This window comes from Oncorhynchus mykiss, chromosome 18 (genome assembly GCF_057628025.1).
Source record: "Oncorhynchus mykiss isolate SJ-2025 chromosome 18, ASM5762802v1, whole genome shotgun sequence".
NCBI lineage: Eukaryota > Metazoa > Chordata > Actinopteri > Salmoniformes > Salmonidae > Oncorhynchus > Oncorhynchus mykiss.
The window spans coordinates 69,022,574-69,045,573 of NC_143039.1; the positions used below are offsets into that span (position 1 = coordinate 69,022,574).

General features: G+C 43.5%; 1 protein-coding gene across 2 annotated transcripts in view; it reads left to right on the plus strand.

Moving 5' to 3' along the window:
- The window catches only part of LOC110496656 (alpha-catulin), a 118,950-nt gene that overhangs the window by 52,681 nt on the left and 43,269 nt on the right, over positions 1–23,000 (plus strand). For both annotated transcript variants that reach the window (XM_036953442.2, XM_090209224.1), the window contains exon 3: positions 18,375–18,562. In XM_036953442.2, the coding sequence (XP_036809337.2) occupies positions 18,375–18,562 (188 nt within the window). The remainder of the gene's footprint in view (positions 1–18,374; positions 18,563–23,000) is intronic.

Here is a 23,000-nt window from a genome sequence, read left to right on the forward strand (position 1 = left end):
GATTTGAACTTGCAACCTTTCGGTTACTAGTCCAACACTCTAACCACTAGGCTACCCTGCCGTTTTGACAATATCTCAATATTATTTATTGCGCTAGTTGGCTGTACCTGAACTAAAACGCCATAAAATCTCTATCGAATCGCAATACATATAGAATCGTGAGAATTGGTACGGCAGATAGCCTAGTAGTTAGAACGTTGGGCAAGTAACCAAAAGATTGCTGGATCGAATCCCCGAGCTGACAAGGTAAAAATCTGTCGTTCTACCCCTGAGCAAGGCAGTTAACCCACTGTTCCCCGGTAGGCCGTCTTTGTAAATAAGAATTTGTCTTAACTGACTTGCATAGTTAAAAACATTTTAAAAAATTGCAATACATTTCGTATTGGCACCTAAGTATCATGATAATATTGTATTGTGAGGTCCCTGGCAATTCCCAGCCATACTATATAGTACACTACTTTTGACCAAAACCCCATGTGAGCCCTGGTCAAATGTAGTGCACTATTTAGGGAATATGATGCCATTTGGGATGCTACCTAGCAGTCCAACTGACAGTGATTTGGGGGTTGTTTTCATCATAAATAAATTATTTAAAAGTTGTTCTCTGCCTAGACATAACTCTGCTATCAAACACAACTCCACTGGAGGCATCCAGAAGTAGAAGGCTTTGTTGTATTTGTTCCTTTGTGAGTGAAGTTGAGCTGAAGGCTAAAGTGAAGTGAACAGAGTTACTGCTGCTCTTGCCTGAGGGGGGAAAAACAGAGACCGTGAAAAGAACAGTGTGAGTCAGGTTTGGAGAAGTACAGAGCTGGGATGGGAGAAGGGAGATAAACCACTTATCCAATCTTTTTGGCTCTACAACAAAGAACAAACAGCAAAAACATATACATGATCAAATACAAATCTTAGAATCAACTATTAAAACCTGTTGTGACTAGGGGGCAGTATTTAAATTTTTGGAAAAAAAACGTTCCCGTAGTAAACGGGATATTTTGTCAGGACAAGATGCTAGAATATGCATATAATTGACAGCTTAGGATAGAAAACACTCTAAAGTTTCCAAAACTGTAAAAATATTGTCAGTGAGTATAACAGAACTGATGTTGCAGACGAAAGCCTGAGAAAAATCCCATCCGGAAGTGCCTCATGTTTCGAAAGTGCTGCGTTCCAATGCGTCCCTATTGAGCAGTGAATGGGCTATCAACCAGATTACTCTTTCTCCGTATTCCCGAAGGTGTCTACAGCATTGTGACGTAGTTTTACGCATTTATGTTGAAGAATACCCGTAGCCATTAATCCAATTGGTCCTACTGAAAAACTAATTGTCCCGACGGATATATTATCGAATAGATATTTGAAAAACACCTTGAGGATTGATTATAAACAACGTTTGCCATGTTTCTGTCGATATTATGGAGCTAATTTGGAATATTTTTCGCTGTTTTCGTGACTGCAATTTCCGGGCGATTTCTCAGCCAAACGTGAAGAACAAACGGAGCTATTTCGCCTACAAAAATATTATTTTTGGAAAAAAGGAACATTTGCTATCTAACTGGGAGTCTCGTGAGTGAAAACATCAAGGACTGATCAACCCAATCCATAAAAGTGGAGCCAAATTTGACCCCAATAACTAGAGCGGGATAGGTTTCATCAGCAACTTTGGTAATATCCTCTGCATTAACAGCAGACTCGTACATTTACTCAGTGAAAACAATGTACTGAGCAAATGTCAAATTACCAAACAGACCACATACAGTTGAAGTCGGGAATTTTACAAACACTTAGGTTGTAGTCATTAACTCCTTTTTCAACCACTCCACACATTTCTTGTTAACAATCTATAGTTTTGGCAAGTCGGTTAGGACATCTACTTTGTGCATGACACAAGTAATGTTTCCAACAATTGTTTACAGACAGATTATTTCACTTATAATTCACTGTATCACAATTCCAGTGGGTCAGAAGTTTACATACACTAAGTTGACTGTGCCTTGAAACAGCTTGGAAAATTCCAGAAAATTATGTCATGGCTTTAAGAGCTTCTGATAGGCTAATTGACACCATTTGAGTCAATTGAATGTGTATTTGTGGATGTATTTCAAGGCCTACCTTCAAACTCAGTGTCTCTTTGCTTGACATCATGGGAAAATCTAAAGAAATCAGCCAAGACGTCAGAAAACAAATTGTAGACCTCCACAAATCTGGTTCATCCTTGGGAGCAATTTCCGAAAGCCTGACGGTACCACGTTCATCTGTACAAACAATAGTAAGCACGTATAAACACCATGGGACCACGCAGCCATCGTTCCGCTCAGGAAGGAGATGCGTTCTGTCTCCTAGAACGTACGTTGTTGTGAAAAGTGCAAATCAATCCCAGAACAAAAGCAAAGAACCTTGTGAAGATGCTGGAGGAAACCGGTACAAAAGTATTTTATATCCACAGTAAAACGAGTCCTATATCGACAACCTGAAAGGCCGCTCAGCAAGGAAGAAGCCACTGCTCCAAAACCGCCATAAAAAAAAGCCAGACTACGGTTTGCAACTGCACATTGGGACAAAGATCGTACTTTTTGGAGAAATGTCCTCTGGTCTGATGAAACAAAAAATAACTGTTTGGCCATAATGACCATCGTTATGTTTGGAGGAAAAAGGGGGAGGCTTGCAAGCTGAAGAACACCATCCCAACCGTGAAGCACGGGGGTGGCAGCATCATGTTGTGGGGGGTGCTTTGTTGAAGGAGGGGCTGGTGCGCTTCACAAAATAGATTGCATCATGAGGCAGGAAAAAATATATATAGATGTATTGAAGCAACATCTCAAGACATCAGCCAGGAAGTTAACGCTTGGTCGCAAATGGGTCTTCCAAATGGACAATGACCCCAAGCATACTTCCAAAGTTGTGGCAAAATGGCTTAAGGACAATAAAGTCAAGGTATTGGAGTGGCCATCACAAAGCCCTGACCTCAATCCTATACAAAATATGTGGGCAGAACTGAAAAAGTGTGTCCGGGGCAAAGAGGCCTACAAACCTGACTCAGTTACAGGAGGAATGGGCCAAAATTCACCCAACTTATTGTGGGAAGCTAGCCAAAACATCTGACCCAAGTTAACCTGTTGCGTCGAGAAATCCCGTATCCGGGAGCGTAATTATAGCCTCAAGCTCATTACCATAACGCAACGTTAACTATTCATGAAAATCGCAAATGAAATAAATATATTGGCTCACAAGCTTAGCCTTTTGTTATCAACACTGTCATCTCAGATTTTCAAAATATGCTTTTCAACCATAGCTACACAAGCACTTGTGTAAGAGTATTGATAGCTAGCATAGCATTAAGCCTAGCATTCAGCAAGCAACATTTTCACAAAAATAAGAAAAGCATTCAAATAAAATAATTTACCTTTGAAGAACTTTGGATGTTTTCAATGAGGAGACTCTCAGTTAGATAGCAGATGTTCAGTTTTTCCAAAAATATTATTTGTGTAGGAGAAATCGCTCCGTTTTGTTCATCACGTTTGGCTAAGAAAAAACCCTGAAAATTCAGTCATTACAACGCCAAACTTTTTTCCAAATTAACTCCATAATATCGACAGAAACATGGCAAACGTTGTTTAGAATCAATCCTCAAGGTGTTTTTCACATATCTATTCGATGATAAGTCATTCGTGGCAGTTTGGTTTCTCCTCTGAACCAAATGGGAAAATGCACGCAGCTGGACGCAATAATTGCAACGAAGGACACCAGACAGAGCACCTGGTAAATGTAGTCTCTTATGGTCAATCTTCCAATGATATGCCTACAAATACGTCACAATGCTGCAGACACCTTGGGGAAACGACAAAGTGTAGGCTCATTCCTTGCGCATTCACAGCCATGTAAGGAGACATTGGAACAAAGCGCATTCAAAATCTGGGGCATTTCCTGTTTGAAATGTCATCTTGGTTTCGCCTGTAGCATCAGTTCTGTGGCACTCACAGATATCTTTGCAGATTTGGAAACGTCAGAGTGTTTTCTTTCCAAAGCTGTCAATTATATGCATAGTCGAGCATCTTTTCGTGACAAAATATCTTGTTTAAAACGGGAACGTTTTTTTATCCAAAAATTAAAAGAGCGCCCCCTATATCGAAGAAGTTTAAATTGTTTAAGGCAATGCTACCAAATACTAATTGAGTGTATGTGAACTTCAGACCCACTGGGAATGTGATGAAAGAAATAATAACTTAAATAAATAATTCTCTCTACTATTATTCTGAGATTTCCAATCCTTAAAATAGTGGTAATCCTAACTGACCTACTTCAGGGAGTTTTTACTAGTTTTAAATACAATTTTGAAAAACTGAGTTTAAATGTATTTGGCTAAGGTGTATGTACATTTCCGACTTCATTTGTATTCAACCTGCGAACCCTAATTAACAAACAAACAAACCAAAACAAAGTCTTCTCATGCTTCATTGATTTCGAAAAAGCCTTTGGCTCAATTTGGCATGAGGGTCTGCTATACAAATTCATGGAAAGTGGTGTTGACGGAAAAACATACAACATTATAAAATCCATGTACACAAACAACAAGTGTGCAGTTAAAATTAGCAAAAGAAAACATTTATTTCCACAGGGCTGTGGGGTGAGACAGGGATGCAGCTTAAACCCAACCCTCTTCAACATACAGTGGGGAGAACAATTATTTGAAACACTGACAATTTTGCAGGTTTTCCTACTTTCAAAGCATGTAGAGGTCTGTAATTTTTATCATAGGTACACTTCAACTCTGAGAGACGGAATCTAAAACAAAAATCCAGAAAATCACATTGTATGATTTTTAAGTAATTAATTTGCATTTTATTGTATGACATAAGTATTTGATACATCAGAAAAGCAGAACTTAATATTTGGTACAGAAGCCTTTGTTTGCAATTACAGAGATCATATGTTTCCTGTAGTTCTTGACCAGGTTTGCACACACTGCAGCAGCGATGTTTGCCCCCTCCTCCATACAGACCTTCTCCAGATCCTTTTGGTTTCGGGGCTGTCGCTGGTCAATATGGATTTCAGCTCCCTCCAAAGATGTTCTATTGGGTTCAGGTCTGGAGACTGGCTAGGCCACTCCAGGACCTTGAGATGCTTCTTACGGAGCCACTCTTTAGTTGCCCTGGCTGTGTGTTTCGGGTCGTTGTCATGCTGGAAGACCCAGCCACGACCCATCTTCAATGCTGTTACTGAGGGAAGGAGGTTGTTGGCCAAGATCTCGCGATACATGGCCCCATCCATCCTCCCCTCAATACGGTGCAGTCGTCCTGTCCCCTTTGCAGAAAAGTATCCCCAAAGAATGATGTTTCCACCTCCATGCTTCACGGTTGGGATGGTGTTCTTGGGTTTGTACTCATCCTTCTTCTTCCTCCAAACACGGCGAGTGGAGTTTAGACCAAAAAGCTCTATTTTTGTCTCATCAGACCACATGACCTTCTCCCATTCCTCCTCTGGATCATCCAGATGGTCATTGGCAAACTTCAGACGGGCCTGGACATGCGCTGGCTTGAGCAGGGGGATCTTGCGTGCGCTGCAGGATTTTAATCCATGACGGAGTAGTGTGTTACTAATGGTTTTCTTTGAGACTGTGGTCCCAGCTCTCTTCAGGTCATTGACCAGGTCCTGGGCGGATCCCTCACCTTCCTCATGGTCATTGAACTGTAGAACGAGCTGAGAGACAAGGCAAGAAGGGCCTTTTATTCCATCAAAAGAACCATAAAATGTGACATAATTACCCACGAGGTGAGATCTTGCATGGAGCCCCAGACCGAGGGTGATTGACCGTCATCTTGAACTTCTTCCATTTTCTAATAATTGCGCCAACAGTTGTTGCCTTCTAACCAAGCTACTTGCCTATTGTCCTGTAGCCCATCCCAGCTTTGTGCAGGTCTACAATTTTTTCCCTGATGTCCTTACACAGCTCTCTGGTCTTGGCCATTGTGGAGAGGTTGGAGTCTATTTGATTGAGTGTGTGGACAGGTGTCTTTTATACAGGTAACGAGTTCAAACAGGTGCAGTTAATACAGGTAATGAGTGGAGAACAGGAGGGATTCTTAAAGAAAAATTAACAGGTCTGTGAGAGACGGAATTCTTTCTGGTTGGTAGGTGATCAAATACTTATGTCATGCAATAAAATGCAGATTAATTACTTAAAAATCATACAATGTGATTTTCTGGACTTCAACCGTCTCTCATGGTTGAAGTGTACCTATGATAACAATTACAGACCTCTACATGCTTTGTAAGTAGAAAAACCTGCAAAATCGGCATTGTATCAAATACTTGTTCTCCCTACTGTATATATCAATGAATTGGCGAGGGCACTAGACCAGTCTGCAGCACCCGGCCTCACCTTACTAGAATCTGAAGTCAAATGTCTACGGTTTGCTGATGATCTGGTGCTTCTGTCCCCAACCAAGGAGAGCCTACAGCAGCACCTAGATCTTCTGCACCGATTCAGCCAGACCTGGGCCCTGACAGTAAATCTCAGTAAGACAAAAACAATGGTGTTCCAAAAAAGATCCAGTCGCCAGGACAACAAATACAAATTCCATCTAGACACCGTTACCCTAGAGCAAACACAAAACTATACATACCTAGACCGAAACTTCAGCACCACAGGTAACTTCCATGAAACTGTGAACGAGCTGAGAGACAAGGCAAGAAGGGCCTTTTATTCCATCAAAAGAACCATAAAATGTGACATAACAATTAGGATCCGGCAAAAAATACTTGAATCAGTTATAGAACCCATTGCCCTTTATGGTTGTGAGGTCTGGGGTCTGCTCACCAGCCAAGAATTCACAAAATGGGACAAACACCAAAATCTGCATGCAGAGCAGAATTAGGCCGATACCCGCAAATTATCTAAATCCTGAAAAGAGCCTTTCAATTCTTACAACCACCTAAAATGAAGCGATTCCCAAATCTTCCATAACAAAGCCATTACCTACAGAGAGTTTAATCTAGAGACGAGTCCACTAAGCAAGGTGGTTCTGAGGCTCTGTTCACAAACAGAGGCTCAGGACAGCAACACAATTAGACCCAACCAAATCATGAGGAAACAAAAGGATCATTCTTTCCAATGTGTCAAGTAATTAACAAAAAAAACAGAGCAAACTATAATGTTATTTGGTCCTAAACAGAGAGTACACCGTGACAGAATACCTGACCACTGTGACTGACCCCAAATTATGGAAATCTTTGACTATGTACAGACTCGGTGAGCATGGCCTTCCTATTGAGAAAGGTGACCGTAGGCAGACCTGGCTCTCAAGAGAAGACCAGCTATGTGCACACTGCCCAAAAAATGAGGTGGAAACTGAGCTACACTTTCTAACCTCCTGACAAATGTATGACCATATTAGAGATGCATATTTCCCTCAGATTACATGGACCCACAATGAATTTGAAAATAAATCAAATTTTGATAAACTCTCATATCAATTGGGTGAAATACCTCAATGTGCCATCTCAGCAGCAAGATTTGTGACCTGTTGCCACAAGAAAAGGGCAACCAGCGAAGAACAAACACCATTGTAAATGGTGAAAACAAACACCATTGTTTTTGTACTTTAACTATTTGCACATCGTTACAAATCATATTTTGTCACATTTGCCTAATACAAACGGTGCAGACCTTATTGAAATGCTTACTTACAAGACCTTAACCAACTATGTATGCAGTTAAGAAAATACCTTTAAAAAAGTAAGAGATAAAAGTGACATAATTAAATGAGCAGCAGTAAAATAACAATAGCGAGGCTATATACAGGGGGTACCGGTACAGAGTCAATCTGCAGGGCACCGGTGTCGAGATAGTTGAAGTAATATGTACCTGTAGGTAGAGTTATTATAGTGAATATGCATAGATGATAGCAGAGAGTAGCAGCAGCATAGAAGGGGGGTAAATGCAAATAGTCTGGGTAGCCATTTTGATTAGATGTTCAGGAGTCTTATGGCTTGGGGGTAGAAGCCTCTTGGACCTAGGTTCCGGTACCTCTTGCCATGCGGTAGGACAGAGAACAGTCTATGACTAGTGTGGCTGGAGTCTTGGACATTTTTTTAGGGCCTTCCTCTGACATCTCCGTGTATAGAGGTCCTGGATGGCAGGAAGCTTGGCCCCGGTGATGTACTGGGCCGTACGCACTACCCTCTATAATGCCTTGCGGTCCGAGACCGAGCAGTTGCCATACCAGGCAGTGATGCAAACCATCAGGATGCTCTCGATGGTGCAGCTGTAAAACCTTTTGAGGATCCGAGTACCCGTGCAAAATCTTTTCAGTCTCTAGAGGGGGAATAGGTTTTTTGTGCCCTTTTCATGACTTTGTGTGCTTGGACCATGTTAGTTTGTTGGTGATATGTTGGTATTACAGACTCACAGGGAGTGGTTGAAAATGTCAGTGAAGACACTTGCCAGTTGGTCAGCGCATGCTCGTAGTACACGTTGTGGTAATTCGTCTGGCCCTGCGGCCTTGTGATTGTTAGCCTGTTTAAAGGTCTTATTCACATCGGCTGCGGAGAGCGTGATCACAGTCATCCGGAACAGTTGATGCTCTCATGCATGTTTCAGTGTTACTTGCCTCGAAGCGAGCATAGACGTTATTTAGGGCATAGCGGGATTTCTTATAAGCTTTTGGGTTAGAGTCCCGCTCATTGAAAGCTGCAGCTCTTCCCTTTAGCTCAGCGTGAATGTTGCCTGTAATCTATGGCTTATGGTTGGGGTATGTACCTACAGTCACTATGGGGATGACGTCATCGATGCATTTATTGATGAAGCCAGTGCCTGATGTGGTGTAATCCTCAATGTCATTGGAAGAATCCTGGAACATATTCCAGTCTGTGCTAGAAAAACAGTCCTGTAGTCTAGCATCTGCTTCATCTGACCACTGTTTTATTGACCTAGTCACTGATGCTTCCTGCTTTAATTTTTGCTTTGAAGCATGTAAGGATAGAATTATGGTCAGATTTGCCAAATGGAGGGCGAGGGAGAGCTTTGTATGCGTCTCTGTCTGTGAAGGAAAGGTGGTCGAGTTTTTGGTTACATATTTAACATGCTGATAGAAATGAGGTAAAACTGATTTAAGTTTCCCTACATTAGAGTCCCTGGTCACTAGGAGCTCCCCCTCTGGATTAGCCTTTTCCAGTTTGCTTATGGCGGTATGAGTGGGGTTTTAGTGCCAGCATCGGTCTGTGGTGGTATGTAGACAGCTACGAAAAATACAGATGAAAACTCTCTAGGTAGATTTTATTTTATTTTACCTTTATTTAACTAGGCAAGTCAGTTAAGAACAAATTCTTATTTTCAATGACGGCCTAGGAACAGTGGGTTAACTGCCTGTTCAGGGGCAGAACGACAGATCTTGTCAGCTCGGGGGTTTGAACTTGCAACCTTGCGGTTACTAGTCCAACGCTCTAACCACTAGGCTACCCTGCCGCCCCGATAGTGGGTGTGGTCTACAGCTTATCATGAGATACTCTACCTCAGGCGGGCAAAACCTTGAGACTTCCTTAGCTATTGTGCACTAGTTGTTGTTTACAAATATACATAGGATGCAGCCCCATGTCCTGCCGATGAAGTGTATAACCCACCAGCTGTATGTTATTAATGTCGTTGTTCAGCCACGACTCAGTGAAACATATTATATTACAGTTTTCAAGGTCCCATTGGTAGGATATACGTACTCTTAGTTCGTCCCATTTATTTTCCATCGATTGAATGTTGGCTAGCACTACAGATGGCAAAGGCGGATTAGCCACTCGTTGTCTGATCCTCACTAGGCTCCCCGATCTCCTTCCGTGAAATCTCTGTTTCTTCCTCCTGTGAATGACGTGGATGAGGACCTTTTCAGGTGTTCGAGTATATTCTTCCTGTCCGACTCATTAAAGAAAAATTATTTGTCCAATTCGAGGTGAGTAATCGCTGTTCCGATGTCCAGAAGCTATTTTCGGTCATAAGTAGCAGCAACATTATGTACAAAATAGGTTACAAACAAAATAGCACAGTTGGTTAAAACGGCATCCATCTTCTCCGGCGCCATCATACATATACAACGCTGTGTATATGACACAATTTGAAATGTCTTTATTCTTTTGGAACTTTTGTGAGTGTAATGTTTACTGTTCATTTTTATTGTTTATTTCACTTTTGTTTATTATCTACTTCACTTGCTTTGGCAATGTTAACAAATGTTTCCCATGCCAATAAAGCCCTTGGAGAGGGAGGGAGAGAGAGCCGTTTCCCCCTCTTTTAACACTTTTCGTGGAAGGAGGATATCTACACCACGGCTATCAACACCCTTTCAACCGAACAGTGTAATGTATTTTTGAGCCGGCTTTGCAACTCTTATCCAGCTAAAAATAGCAAGATAAATATGGGGACGAAGCCTAAGGCCTGAAGCCCAATCACATTCTTATCATGTTGATAAGTCCAAAACAAAATTTCGCAGGATAAGTATTTAGACCCCCAACACAGGGGATAATAGGTTTGTTTGGGAGAAGTGGCATGTGTAACAAGGTATTTAATCCCCCAGTGTGCTGATTTGAAAAGGGCTAAACCCAGACAAAAGAGAGCTGGTGGGAATCGTCAGCCAGAGTGGTCCACTGGCCAATTGATTCCTTCTACTCCTATCTGCCATTTTCTTACCTTCTATACTCTATTGAGAATCTGAAAAAGAGTGTACTTTTCCCTCTGTCGTTTTGGAACGGAATGAAGTTGTCTTCTCTGTGATGAAAAGAGAAAGGGAAGCTTTAAATCTGCAGGAAAGGATTGATGGATTGATGGCCTCTTAACGTGTAGCAATCCGGCTGGCTCCTCTGTCGCGACGTTACCGGAACGCCCATCTGCGGCCCGCTAACCGTTAGCTGTCTTTCCGGCTGCTATCTGAATAGACAATCGGACAATTTATTTATTTGAATTATTATGTTTTCTTCTCGGGCCTCTACAACTATATCTATTGTTCTTATTTTTGTTGTTGTGTGATTTGGATTAATCCCCTCTACCACACGGAACCCCACTAATCTACTGACCGAACGCAAGAGGTGGCTAACAACAGACTCCATCCTATGCTAGCTTGCTACCGGTTGGCTTGGCTAGCTGTCTAAATCGCCGTGACCCTAAACCAACCTCTCCACTCACTGGACCCTTTTGATCACTCGACTAAGCATGCCTCTCCTTAATGTCAATATGTCTTGTCCATTGCTGTTCTGGTTAGTGTTTATTGGCTTATTTCACTGTAGAGCCTCTAGTCCTGCTCACTATACCTTATCCAACCTATTAGTTCCACCACCCACATATGCAATGACATCTCCTGGTTTCAATGATGTTTCTAGAGACAATATCTCTCTCTTCATCACTCAATACCTAGGTTTACCTCCACTGTATTCACATCCTACCTTACCTTTGTCTGTACATTATACCTTGATGCTATTTTATCGCCCCCAGAAACCTCCATTTACTCTCTGTTCCAGACGTTCTAGACGACCAATTCTTATTGCTTTCAGTCGCACCCTTATTCTACTCCTCCTATGTTCCTCTGGCGATGTAGAGGTGAATCCAGGCCCTGCAGTGCCTAGCTCCACTCCTATTCCCCAGGCGCTCTCTTTTGACGACTTCTGTAACCGTAATAGCCTTGGTTTCATGCATGTTAACATTAGAAGCCTCCTCCCTAAGTTTGTTCTTTTCACTGCTTTAGCACACTCTGCCAACCCGGATGTTCTAGCTGTGTCTGAATCCTGGCTTAGGAAGACCACCAAAAATTCAGACATTTTAATTCCAAACTACAACATTTTCAGACAAGATAGAACTGCCAAAGGGGGCGGTGTTGCAATTTACTGCAAAGATAGCCTGCAGAGTTCTGTCCTACTATCCAGGTCTGTACCCAAACAATTTGAACTTCTACTTTTAAAAATCCACCTTTCTAAAAACAAGTCTCTCACCGTTGCCGCCTGCTATAGACCACCCTCTGCCCCCAGCTGTGCTCTGGACACCATATGTGAACTGATTGCCCCCCATCTATCTTCAGAGCTCGTGCTGCTAGGCGACCTAAACTGGAACATGCTTAACACCCCAGCCATCCTACAATCTAAACTTGATGCCCTCAATCTCACACAAATTATCAATGAACCTACCAGGTACCTCCCCAAAGCCTTAAACACGGGCACCCTCATAGATATCATCCTAACCAACTTCCCCTCTAAATACACCTCTGCTGTCTTCAACCAAGATCTCAGCGATCACTGCCTCATTGCCTGCATCCGTAATGGGTCAGCGGTCAAACGACCTCCTCTCATCACTGTAAAACGCTCCCTGAAACACTTCAGCGAGCAGGCCTTTCTAATCGACCTGGCCGGGGTATCCTGGAAGGATATTGACCTCATCCCGTCAGTAGAGGATGCCTGGATATTTTTTAAAAATGCCTTCCTAACCATCTTAAATAAACATGCCCCATTCAAGAAATTTAGAACCAGGAACAGATATAGCCCTTGGTTCTCCCCAGACCTGACTGCCCTTAATCAACACAAAAACGTCCTATGGCGTTCTGCATTAGCATCGAACAGCCCCCGTGATATGCAGCTGTTCAGGGAAGCTAGAAACCATTATACACAGGCAGTTAGAAAAGCCAAGGCTAGCTTTTTCAAGCAGAAATTTGCTTCTTGCAACACTAACTCAAAAAAGTTCTGGGACACTGTAAAGTCCATGGAGAATAAGAACACCTCCTCCCAGCTGCCCACTGCACTGAAGATAGGAAACACTGTCACCACTGATAAATCCACCATAATTGAAAATTTCAATAAGCATTTTTCTACTGCTGGCCATGCTTTCCACCTGGCTACTCCTACCCCTGTCAACAGCACTGCACCCCCAACAGCAACTCGCCCAAGCCTTCCCCATTTCTCCTTCTCCCAAATCCATTCAGCTGATGTTCTGAAAGAGCTGCAAAATCTGGACCCCTACAAATCAGCCGGGCTAGACAATCTGGACCCTTTCTTTCTAAAATGATCTGCCGAAATTGTTGCCACCCCTATTACTAGCCTGTTCAACCTCTCTTTCGTGTCGTCTGAGATTCCCAAAGATTGGAAAGCAGCTGCGGTCATCCCCCTCTTCAAAGGGGGGGACACTCTTGACCCAAACTGCTACAGACCTATATCTATCCTACCATGCCTTTCTAAGGTCTTCGAAAGCCAAGTCAACAAACAGATTACCGACCATTTTGAATCTCACCATACCTTCTCTGCTATGCAATCTGGTTTCAGAGCTGGTCATGGGTGCACCTCAGCCACGCTCAAGGTCCTAAACGATATCTTAACCGCCATCGATAAGAAACATTACTGTGCAGCCGTATTCATTGATCTGGCCAAGGCTTTCGACTCTGTCAATCACCACATCCTCATCGGCAGACTCAACAGCCTTGGTTTCTCAAATGATTGCCTCGCCTGGTTCACCAACTACTTCTCTGATAGAGTTCAGTGTGTCAAATCTGAGGGTCTGTTGTCCGGACCTCTGGCAGTCTCTATGGGGGTGCCACAGGGTTCAATTCTTGGACCGACTCTCTTCTCTGTATACATCAATGAGGTCGCTCTTGCTGCTGGTGAGTCTCTGATCCACCTCTACGCAGACGACACCATTCTGTATACTTCCGGCCCTTCTTTGGACACTGTGTTAACAACCCTCCAGGCAAGCTTCAATGCCATACAACTCTCCTTCCGTGGCCTCCAACTGCTCTTAAATACAAGTAAAACTAAATGCATGCTCTTCAACCGATCACTACCTGCACCTACCCGCCTGTCCAACATCACTACTCTGGACGGCTCTGACTTAGAATACGTGGACAACTACAAATACTTAGGTGTCTGGTTAGACTGTAAACTCTCCTTCCAGACCCATATCAAACATCTCCAATCCAAAGTTAAATCTAGAATTGGCTTCCTATTTCGCAACAAAGCATCCTTCACTCATGCTGCCAAACATACCCTTGTAAAACTGACCATCCTACCAATCCTCGACTTTGGCGATGTAATTTACAAAATAGCCTCCAATACCCTACTCAACAAACTGGATGCAGTCTATCACAGTGCAATCCGTTTTGTCACCAAAGCCCCATACACTACCCACCATTGCGACCTGTACGCTCTCGTTGGCTGGCCCTCGCTTCATACTCGTCGCCAAACCCACTGGCTCCATGTCATCTACAAGACCCTGCTAGGTAAAGTCCCCCCTTATCTCAGCTCGCTGGTCACCATAGCATCTCCCACCTGTAGCACACGCTCCAGCAGGTATATCTCTCTAGTCACCCCCAAAACCAATTCTTTCTTTGGCCGCCTCTCTTTCCAGTTCTCTGCTGCCAATGACTGGAACGAACTACAAAAATCTCTGAAACTGGAAACTCTTATCTCCCTCACTAGCTTTAAGCACCAACTGTCAGAGCAGCTCACAGATTACTGCACCTGTACATAGCCCACATATAATTTAGCCCTATCAACTACCTCTTTCCCAACTGTATTTAATTTATTTATTTATTTTGCTCCTTTGCACCCCATTATTTTTATTTCTACTTTGCACATTCTTCCATTGCAAAACTACCATTCCAGTGTTTTACTTGCTATATTGTATTTACCTTGCCACCAAGGCCTTTTTTTGCCTTTACCTCCCTTCTCACCTCATTTGCTCACATTGTATATAGACTTGTTTATACTTTATTATTGACTGTATGTTTGTTTTACTCCATGTGTAACTCTGTGTTGTTGTATCTGTCGAACTGCTTTGCTTTATCTTGGCCAGGTCGCAATTGTAAATGAGAACTTGTTCTCAACTTGCCTACCTGGTTAAATAAAGGTAAAATAAATAAAAAAAAAGCAAGAGGGAGGGAGAGACTAAGCGGGCCTCCTCCAGCGCAGGCAGGCAATGGGGGCAAGCAGGGAGGCAGACTTGCAGGCAGCATAATTAAATAAATAAGGTGATTACATTACTTTAATTTGGTGATCTCCATCATGGTACGACATTGTAGATAGAAGCCACTGAGGCGGAGTTGTTGGTTTCAGTCTGTTCTGCTGGACCAGCCCAAACAAATTAATGTCGTTAGCTGAGGTTTTAGGAGGCAACTACTGTATTAAGAGTTTTGGATAGTCAGTGTTTAAAGGGGCCCTGGCCCTGTATCTCTAACTGTCCAAGTCAGTGCAACCTGCAGGCTGTAGACTACATAGCATCACAATCACCCTGTTGTAAGACTATCCTTATGGTAAGGACTTGTTACAGGACTCCACAGGTTTTAATGAAGTCAAGTGTTCACCCCTTTCAAATGCCAAGCAGCAGAAAATAATTCCCAATGAAAGAGAGCTTAGTGATAAAGAGACATGGTGAATAAATGGGGAAACTAACACACCGTCAGCAGTCAGGCCTAGAACAAGAATACAACACTGTTGTGAAGCAACACTGTAGGGGAACACTTATGCATACAAAGCCCTCCCTTTGGCAAATCCGACCACGATGCCATCTTGCTCCTACCGTCTTAAAGGCAGAAACTCAAACAGGATGTACCAGTGACTAGAACCATTCAACACTGGTCTGACCAAGCGGAATCCACGCTTCAAGACTGTTATTATCACACGGACTGGGATATGTTCCGGTCAGCCTCAGAGAACAACATTGATCTATACGCTGACTCGGTGAGTGAGTTTATTAGGAGGTGCATTGGAGATGTTGTACCCACTGTGACTATTAAAACCTGCCCTAACCAGAAACCGTGGATGGCTGGTGGCATTCGCACAAAACTGAAAGCGTGAACCACCGCATTTAGCCATGGAAAGAGGTCTGGGAGTATGGCTGAGCGTAAATAGTGTAGTTATTCCCTCCGCAAGGCCATCAAAGAAGCGAAATGCCGGTACAGCAACAAAGTGGAGTCATAATTCAACGGCCCAGATACAAGGCGTATGTGGCAGGGTCTATAGGAAATCAAGGACTATAAAAACAAAACCAGCCATGTCACATACACCTTCAGGCTTCCAGACAAACTAAACACCTTCTTTGTCCGCTTTGAGGATAATACAGTGCCACCATCGCGGCCCGCTAACAAGGACTGCGTCCACAGACGATGCAATCGCCATCACACTGCATACTGCCCTATCCCATCTGGACAAGAGGAATACCTATGTAAGAATGCTGTTCATTGACTACAGCTCAGCATTCAACACCATAGGACCCTCCAAGCTCATCATCAAGCTGGAGGCACTGGATCTCAACCCTGCCCTTTGCAATTGGGTCATGGACTTTGACGGGCCGCCCCAGGTGGTGAAGGTAGGAAACAATATCTCCACTTCGCTAACGCTCAACACTGGGGCACCACAAGGGTGCATTCTCAGCCCCCTCCTGTACTCCCTATTAACCTATGACTGTGTGGCCATGCACGCCTCCAACTCAATCATCAAGTTTGCAGACAACACAACAGTAGTGGGCTTGATTACCAACAACGACTAGACAGCCTACAGGGAGGAGGTGAGGGCACTCGGAGTGTGGTGTCAGGAAAACAACCTCTCACGTCAACAAAACAAAGGAGGAGATTGTGGATTTCAGGAAACATCAAAGGGACAGTAGTGGAGAAGTTGGAAAGTTCCTCGGCGTACACATCACAGACAAATTGAAATAGTCCACCCACACACAGTGTGGTGAAGAAGGTGCAACAGCGCCTCTTCAAGCTCAGGACGCTGAAGAAATTTGGCTTGTCACCTAAAACACACAGACTTTTACAGATGCACTATCGAGAGCATCCTGTCGGGCTGTATCACAGCTTGGTATGCAACTGCACCGCCCACAACCGCAAGGCTCTCCAGAGGGTGGTGCGGTCTGCACAACCCATCACTAGGGGCAAACTATCTGCCCTCCATGACACCTACAGCACCCGATGTCACAGGAAGGCCAAAAAGTTCATCAAGGACAACAACCACCCGAGCCACTGCCTGTTCACACCGCTACCATCCAGAAGGTGAGGTCAGCACAGGTGCATCAACGCTGGGACCGAGAGACTGAAAAACACCTATCTCAAGGCCATCAGACTGCTAAACAGCCATCACTAACTCAGAGGCTGATGCCTACACTGAGACCCAATCACTGGCCACTTTAATAAATGGATCACTAGTCACTTTAAACAATGCCACTTTAAACAATGTCACTTTAATAATGTTTACTTATCTTGCATTACTCATATGTATATACTGTATTTTATACCATCTATTGTACCTTGCCTATTCCTGCTCGGCCATCGCTCATCCATATATTTATGCGTACATATTCTCATTCATCATTTAGATTTGTGTGTATTAAATAGTTGTTGGGAATTGTTAGATTACTTGTTAGATATTACTGCACTGTAGGAACTAGAAGGACAAGCATTTTGCTACACTCACATTAATATCTGCTAACCATGTGTATGTGACCAATAAAAAAAATACAAAAATTGGTGGTGGGGGATTCTGGCATAGCATCACCATGCTCCATGCTTATTCCAGAGCCTATTCTGGGGTTCAGCAGCATTCTTTGTGAGCCAGGCTGAATGTTTCAGCTGGTTTGGGGCATTCTGGCATCGACAAAGGGCTGTCGGATGCAATCAGTACACTTCCTTTTGGAATGCAAGCCAACCCAAATAAGGAGGCCAACCATGTATCCAACATAATTCACATCTCTCTCTCTTCGCCCTCCTCCCTCTCTCTCTCTACTGCCTGAGACTGTTATGGTGTTTAAATATTTGTGTGTTCATTTTCCTTTTATAGCCTTTTTCCTTCGCCCACCTAGGGTTGTTTTGGAGTTTCATGAACAAACTACGACCCTCCAGTGTACCAGCGACTTAGATTGAAATGGCCTGGTCATGCATCTCAAGAGGGCCTGTAAATTGGGCCCTGGCATTGGCTGGCATCACATTGCTGCAGTGCAACGGGGCTGAATATAATCCCTGTGTGCCAGCCTCCCTGTCCAGGATGAGATGTTCCTACTGGGATTCATGGTGCTGTTGACTGACAGGAGAGGGGGCACCAACCATGGGAAGGGAACCAAAGGGGCTTTAGCTAGCTAAACATCTCAAAGAAACCAAAGCTGAATTCTGGATGTCAGTTTTTTGATTCTGCATGAAACACTAAATGAAGAGCTCTCCGGCAGGGTTGTTTTGAAAGCACAATTACCATTGTGAAGCAGTTTGACTAAGTATTAGAAAATGGAGATACAGTGATAATTTACATGGTACATCTGAAAATGTTGTATGGTGTTTGTATGCTGAAAATTCCAATAGATTTGATCCTCCTCATCATCATCACCCCCACCATCATCACCATCATTCTCTACCTCCTTTTTGTCCTTTTTGTCCTAGGGGATGCCATAGCCAAGCTGACAGATGTTGGGATGCCGGTGGCCCCCCTTGTGGACGGACCCAAGACGGTGTTCAGTAACAGGACAGGCATGGTGAAGGCTGCCCGCATGCTCCTCTCCTCCGTCACCAAAGTCCTGGTCCTCGCAGACCGCATCGTCATCAAACAGATCATCACCTCACGCAACAAAGTAGGTACCGATTCCGACCACACAGTGGGATGCATGCACACCATAAACACAATATACATTTCGATATAGGGCCATAGATGCACACAGACACACAGAACAAAGTAGAGACACACATGCAAGCAGCTGTGCACACACACACACACACCAGTGGCAGTCTGCCATTTTAAGACGAGGCAGGACAATTATTATGATTTTGTTTATGAGCATGGCTCATAATTTCCATTACAGCCTATTGGATGACTTTCATTCATATTCCATTCACCCAGCTTAATGTAAGATCAATAGGTTTAGGCTACTACATGAGTCACGTGCTCCCTATATCCATCACGAGGTTGCTACAATCTAGCCTATGAATGAAAGTTTACAACGTAGGTGCACAGGTCGAGAGAAATTTGAGTAATCACGGTGACAGACATTGACACATTCAATACCTCCATGCACAATCTTGCCTGCATCTAGCTCATCGACGGTGTAATCATTAGTCGACAGTCGCAAACAAACTTTCTATTGGACAACTTCAGGTATGTTTACCCCCGTTCCGTTTGCTTCCGTTAAAGAAAAGTGTTTCAACAGAATCGGTAGAATAAATACATCCCTGATCACGCGCAAACACTGTTCATACCAGCCACATGCAAACAGCATGATCCCTTTGATCGTTGGATAATTCCTTCTCGCATCTACGCGCTCTCACCTTTTCCATTCACTTGTGGACTTAAATGCACAACACATCAGCTGTCTGTGACCAGGCAAAAAAAACTTTCCAAGCCAAACCATCATATCATAACCACAACACACAGCTTACATCATTGTCACCATATTAGCTAACATCAAGTCAACATAGCTACTAGAACTAAAACATTAGTAACCCTGCTACAATCATGCAGTAAAGTGTACACTTAGCAACCAGTTTAGCAGTTACACCCATGGGCCCCGGGGGCAAAAAATGTATAAAACCAAAAGCTTACCAGAGTTCCAGTATTGGATAGCCATAGCCAGCTAGGTAACATAGCATCCATCCCTGTTTGAGCCAGGTAAACAGGCTAAACTCGATAGCTGCATTTGCTAGCCAAGTGAAAAAAATATGAAATATATAGCTTTCTCCTTGTTTCTTTCGCTCTCTTTGAGTCAACTACTCACCACATGTTATGTACTGTAGTGCTAGCTAACTGTAGCTTGTGCTTTGATTGGGTGGACAGCATGTCAGTCCACGCTGCAAGATCTCTGATAGGTTGGAGGACGTCCTTCAGAAGTTGTCATAATTACTGTGTAAGTCTATGGAAAGGAGTGAGAACCACGTTTTAGGTTTTATATTGAAATCAATGTACCCAGTGGAGGGCGGAAACTAGCTGTCCTCCGGATACGCCATGGTGCCACCCTACAGAGTGCTGTTGAGGCTACTGTAGACCTTCATTGCAGAACGGTGTGTTTTAATCAAGTATTTGTTGACGTGAATATATTTAGTATAGTGTCTATAAATATACTCTTTTTTTGTTTCACTATTTTTATGAAATTCACTGAGGAGGATTGTCCTTCCCTTCCTCCTCTAAGGAGCCTTCACTGACATAATACACACACAAACACACAAATGCCCAGCACTGGCGACTCCATCTAGTCTTTCAGATCTTATCAGAGCTCCATAATATAGTACAGGATAACTCCATCCTCTGCTGCTCTGGGGATAATGGAAGATGCACATTTACCGTTTCTCTACCTGGTGCTTTCAGGAAGAGGATGTACTCACACACAGGGTCCTGGGGGGGTAAGGGCCTAATCCCGTCTAGTCTAGTAAGGCCTGTTTGGACAGACGGGCGACGGGGCTGCTCCCATTACTGGCAAACACAATTTAATTTTGAACCCTGTCTCTGTCTGATAACAGCATAGCTCTTCTGCCTGGCCGGCAGGATGTCACTACTGTTTACCCTTCGAGAGACAGACCAAGCCTCTGACGCACACATGCACACATGTGCACGCGCACACTCACACACACCATCACACTCACAACATCTCTCTCTCTCTCACACACACACACACACACACACATACTCACACATACACACTGCTCCAGATGGATGGATCACAGCGTTATATAATGGATGATGTTTTTGGGGGGTCTGAGGTGTGACAGGTTTGATACATTATGCATCAGCTGACTTTGTTGGGTGATGCATGTCAGGTCAAACCATGTATCTTTGTTGGGTGATGCATGTCAGGTCAAACCATGTATCTTTGTTGGGTGATGCATGTCAGGTCAAACCATGTATCTTTGTTGGGTGATGCATGTCAGGTCAAACCATGTATCTTTGTTGGGTGATGCATGTCAGGTCAAACCATGTATCTTTGTTGGATTATGCATGTCAGGTCAAACCATGTATATTTGTTGGGTGACATCTATCCTACCCTGCCTGTCTAAGGTCTTCGAAAGCCAAGTTAACAAACAGATCACCGACCATTTCAAATCCCACCGTACCTTCTCCGCTATGCAATCTGGTTTCCAAGCTGGTCATGGGTACACCTCAGCCACGCTCAAGGTCCTAAACGATATCATAACCACCATCGATAAGAGACAATACTGTGCAGCTGTATTCATCGACCTGGCCAAGGCTTTTGACTCTGTCCATCACCACATTCTTATTGGCAGACTCAACAGCCTTTGTTTCTCAAATGACTGCCTCGCCTGGTTCACCAACTACTTCTCAGATAGAGTTCAGTGTGTCAAATCGGAGGGCCTGTTGTCCAGACCTCTGGCAGTCTCTATGGGGGTGCCACAGGGTTCAATTCTTGGGCCGACTCTCTTCTCTGTATACATCAATGATGTCGCTCTTGCTGCTGGTGATTCACTGTTCCACCTCTACGCAGATGACACCATTCTGTATATTTCTGGCCCTTCTTTGGACACTGTCCTAACCTCTTGACGAGCTTCAATGCCATACAACTCTCCTTCCGTGGCCTCCAATTGCTTTTAAATGCAAGTAAAACTAAATGCATGCTCTTCAACCGATCGCTGCCCACACCTGCCCGCCCGTCCAGCATCGCTACCCTGGACGGTTCTGACTTAGAATATGTGGACAACTACAAATACCTAGGTGTCTGGTTAGACTGTAAACTCTCCTTCCAGACTCACATTAAGCATCTCCAATCCAAAATTAAATCTAGAATCGGCTTCCTATTTCTCAACAAAGCATCCTTCACTCATGCTGCCAAACATCCCCACGTAAAACTGCTCCAGCTCTTGCAATAAAATGCAAATGAATTACTTAAAAATCATACAATATGATTTTCTGGATTTTTGTTTTAGATTCCGTCTCTCAGTTGAAGTGTACCTATGATAAAAATGACAGACCTCTACATGCTTTGTAAGTAAGAAAACCTGCAAAATCGGCAGTGTATAAAATACTTGTTCTCCCCACTGTATAAACGCAACGTAACGTATTGGTCCCATGTTTCGTGACCTGAAATAAAAGATGCCAGAAATGTTCTGTACGCACAAGAAGCTTTATTTCTCTCAAATTCTGGGCACACATTTTTTTTTCTATCCTGTTAGTGAGCATTTCTCCTTTGCCAAGATAATCCATCCACCTGACAGGTATGGCATATCAAGAAGCTGATTAAACACCACGATAATTCACAGGTGCACCCTGTCCTGAGGACAATAAAAGGCTACTCTAAAATGTGCAGTTTTATCACCCAACACAATGCCACAGAACTCTCAAGTTTTGAGGGAGTGTGCAGTTGGCATGCTGACTGCAGTAATGTTCACCAGAGCTATTGCCATAGAATGTAATGTTCATTTCTCTAGCCGCCTCCAACATCATTTTAGAGAATTTGGCAGTATGTGCAACCGGCCTCACAACCGCAGACCACATGTAACCACGCCAGCCCAGGAACTTCACATCCAGCTTCTTCACCTGTGGGAACGTCTGAGACCAGCTACCCGAACAGCTGATGAAACTGAGATGTATTTCTATCTGTAATAATGCACTTTGTGGGGAAAAACCCATTCTGATTGGCTGGGGTTGGCTCCCCAGCGGGTGTGCCTGGCTGCAGCCCGCCCAGTCGTAAAATCCATAGATTAGGGGCTAATGAATTTATTTAATATGAACTGTAACTCAGTCAAATCGTTGACATTTTCGCTTTTATATTTTTTGACCTATAGTTCCCCCTAACAGTTTATCCAGTCACGTGTTTGTTAGTAAATAGCACAACGTGAGAAAGCGGGAGCAGGTGAGTCCGGCTGTGTATTGACAGGGGTCGCCTTTTATATTGAAAGTGTTTTTTATTCTTCAACAGATTGTAGCGGGCCAGCGAAAACATCTCTTGGGAAATTCCCCTCCTTATCCTGATGTGGCCCAGCCTGCACTAACTTATCTTGTAAAGATCCATTCATATATTTTGGCCACTCTCTGGGATCTTTCTATGTTTTTTGTCTGGGCATCGGATT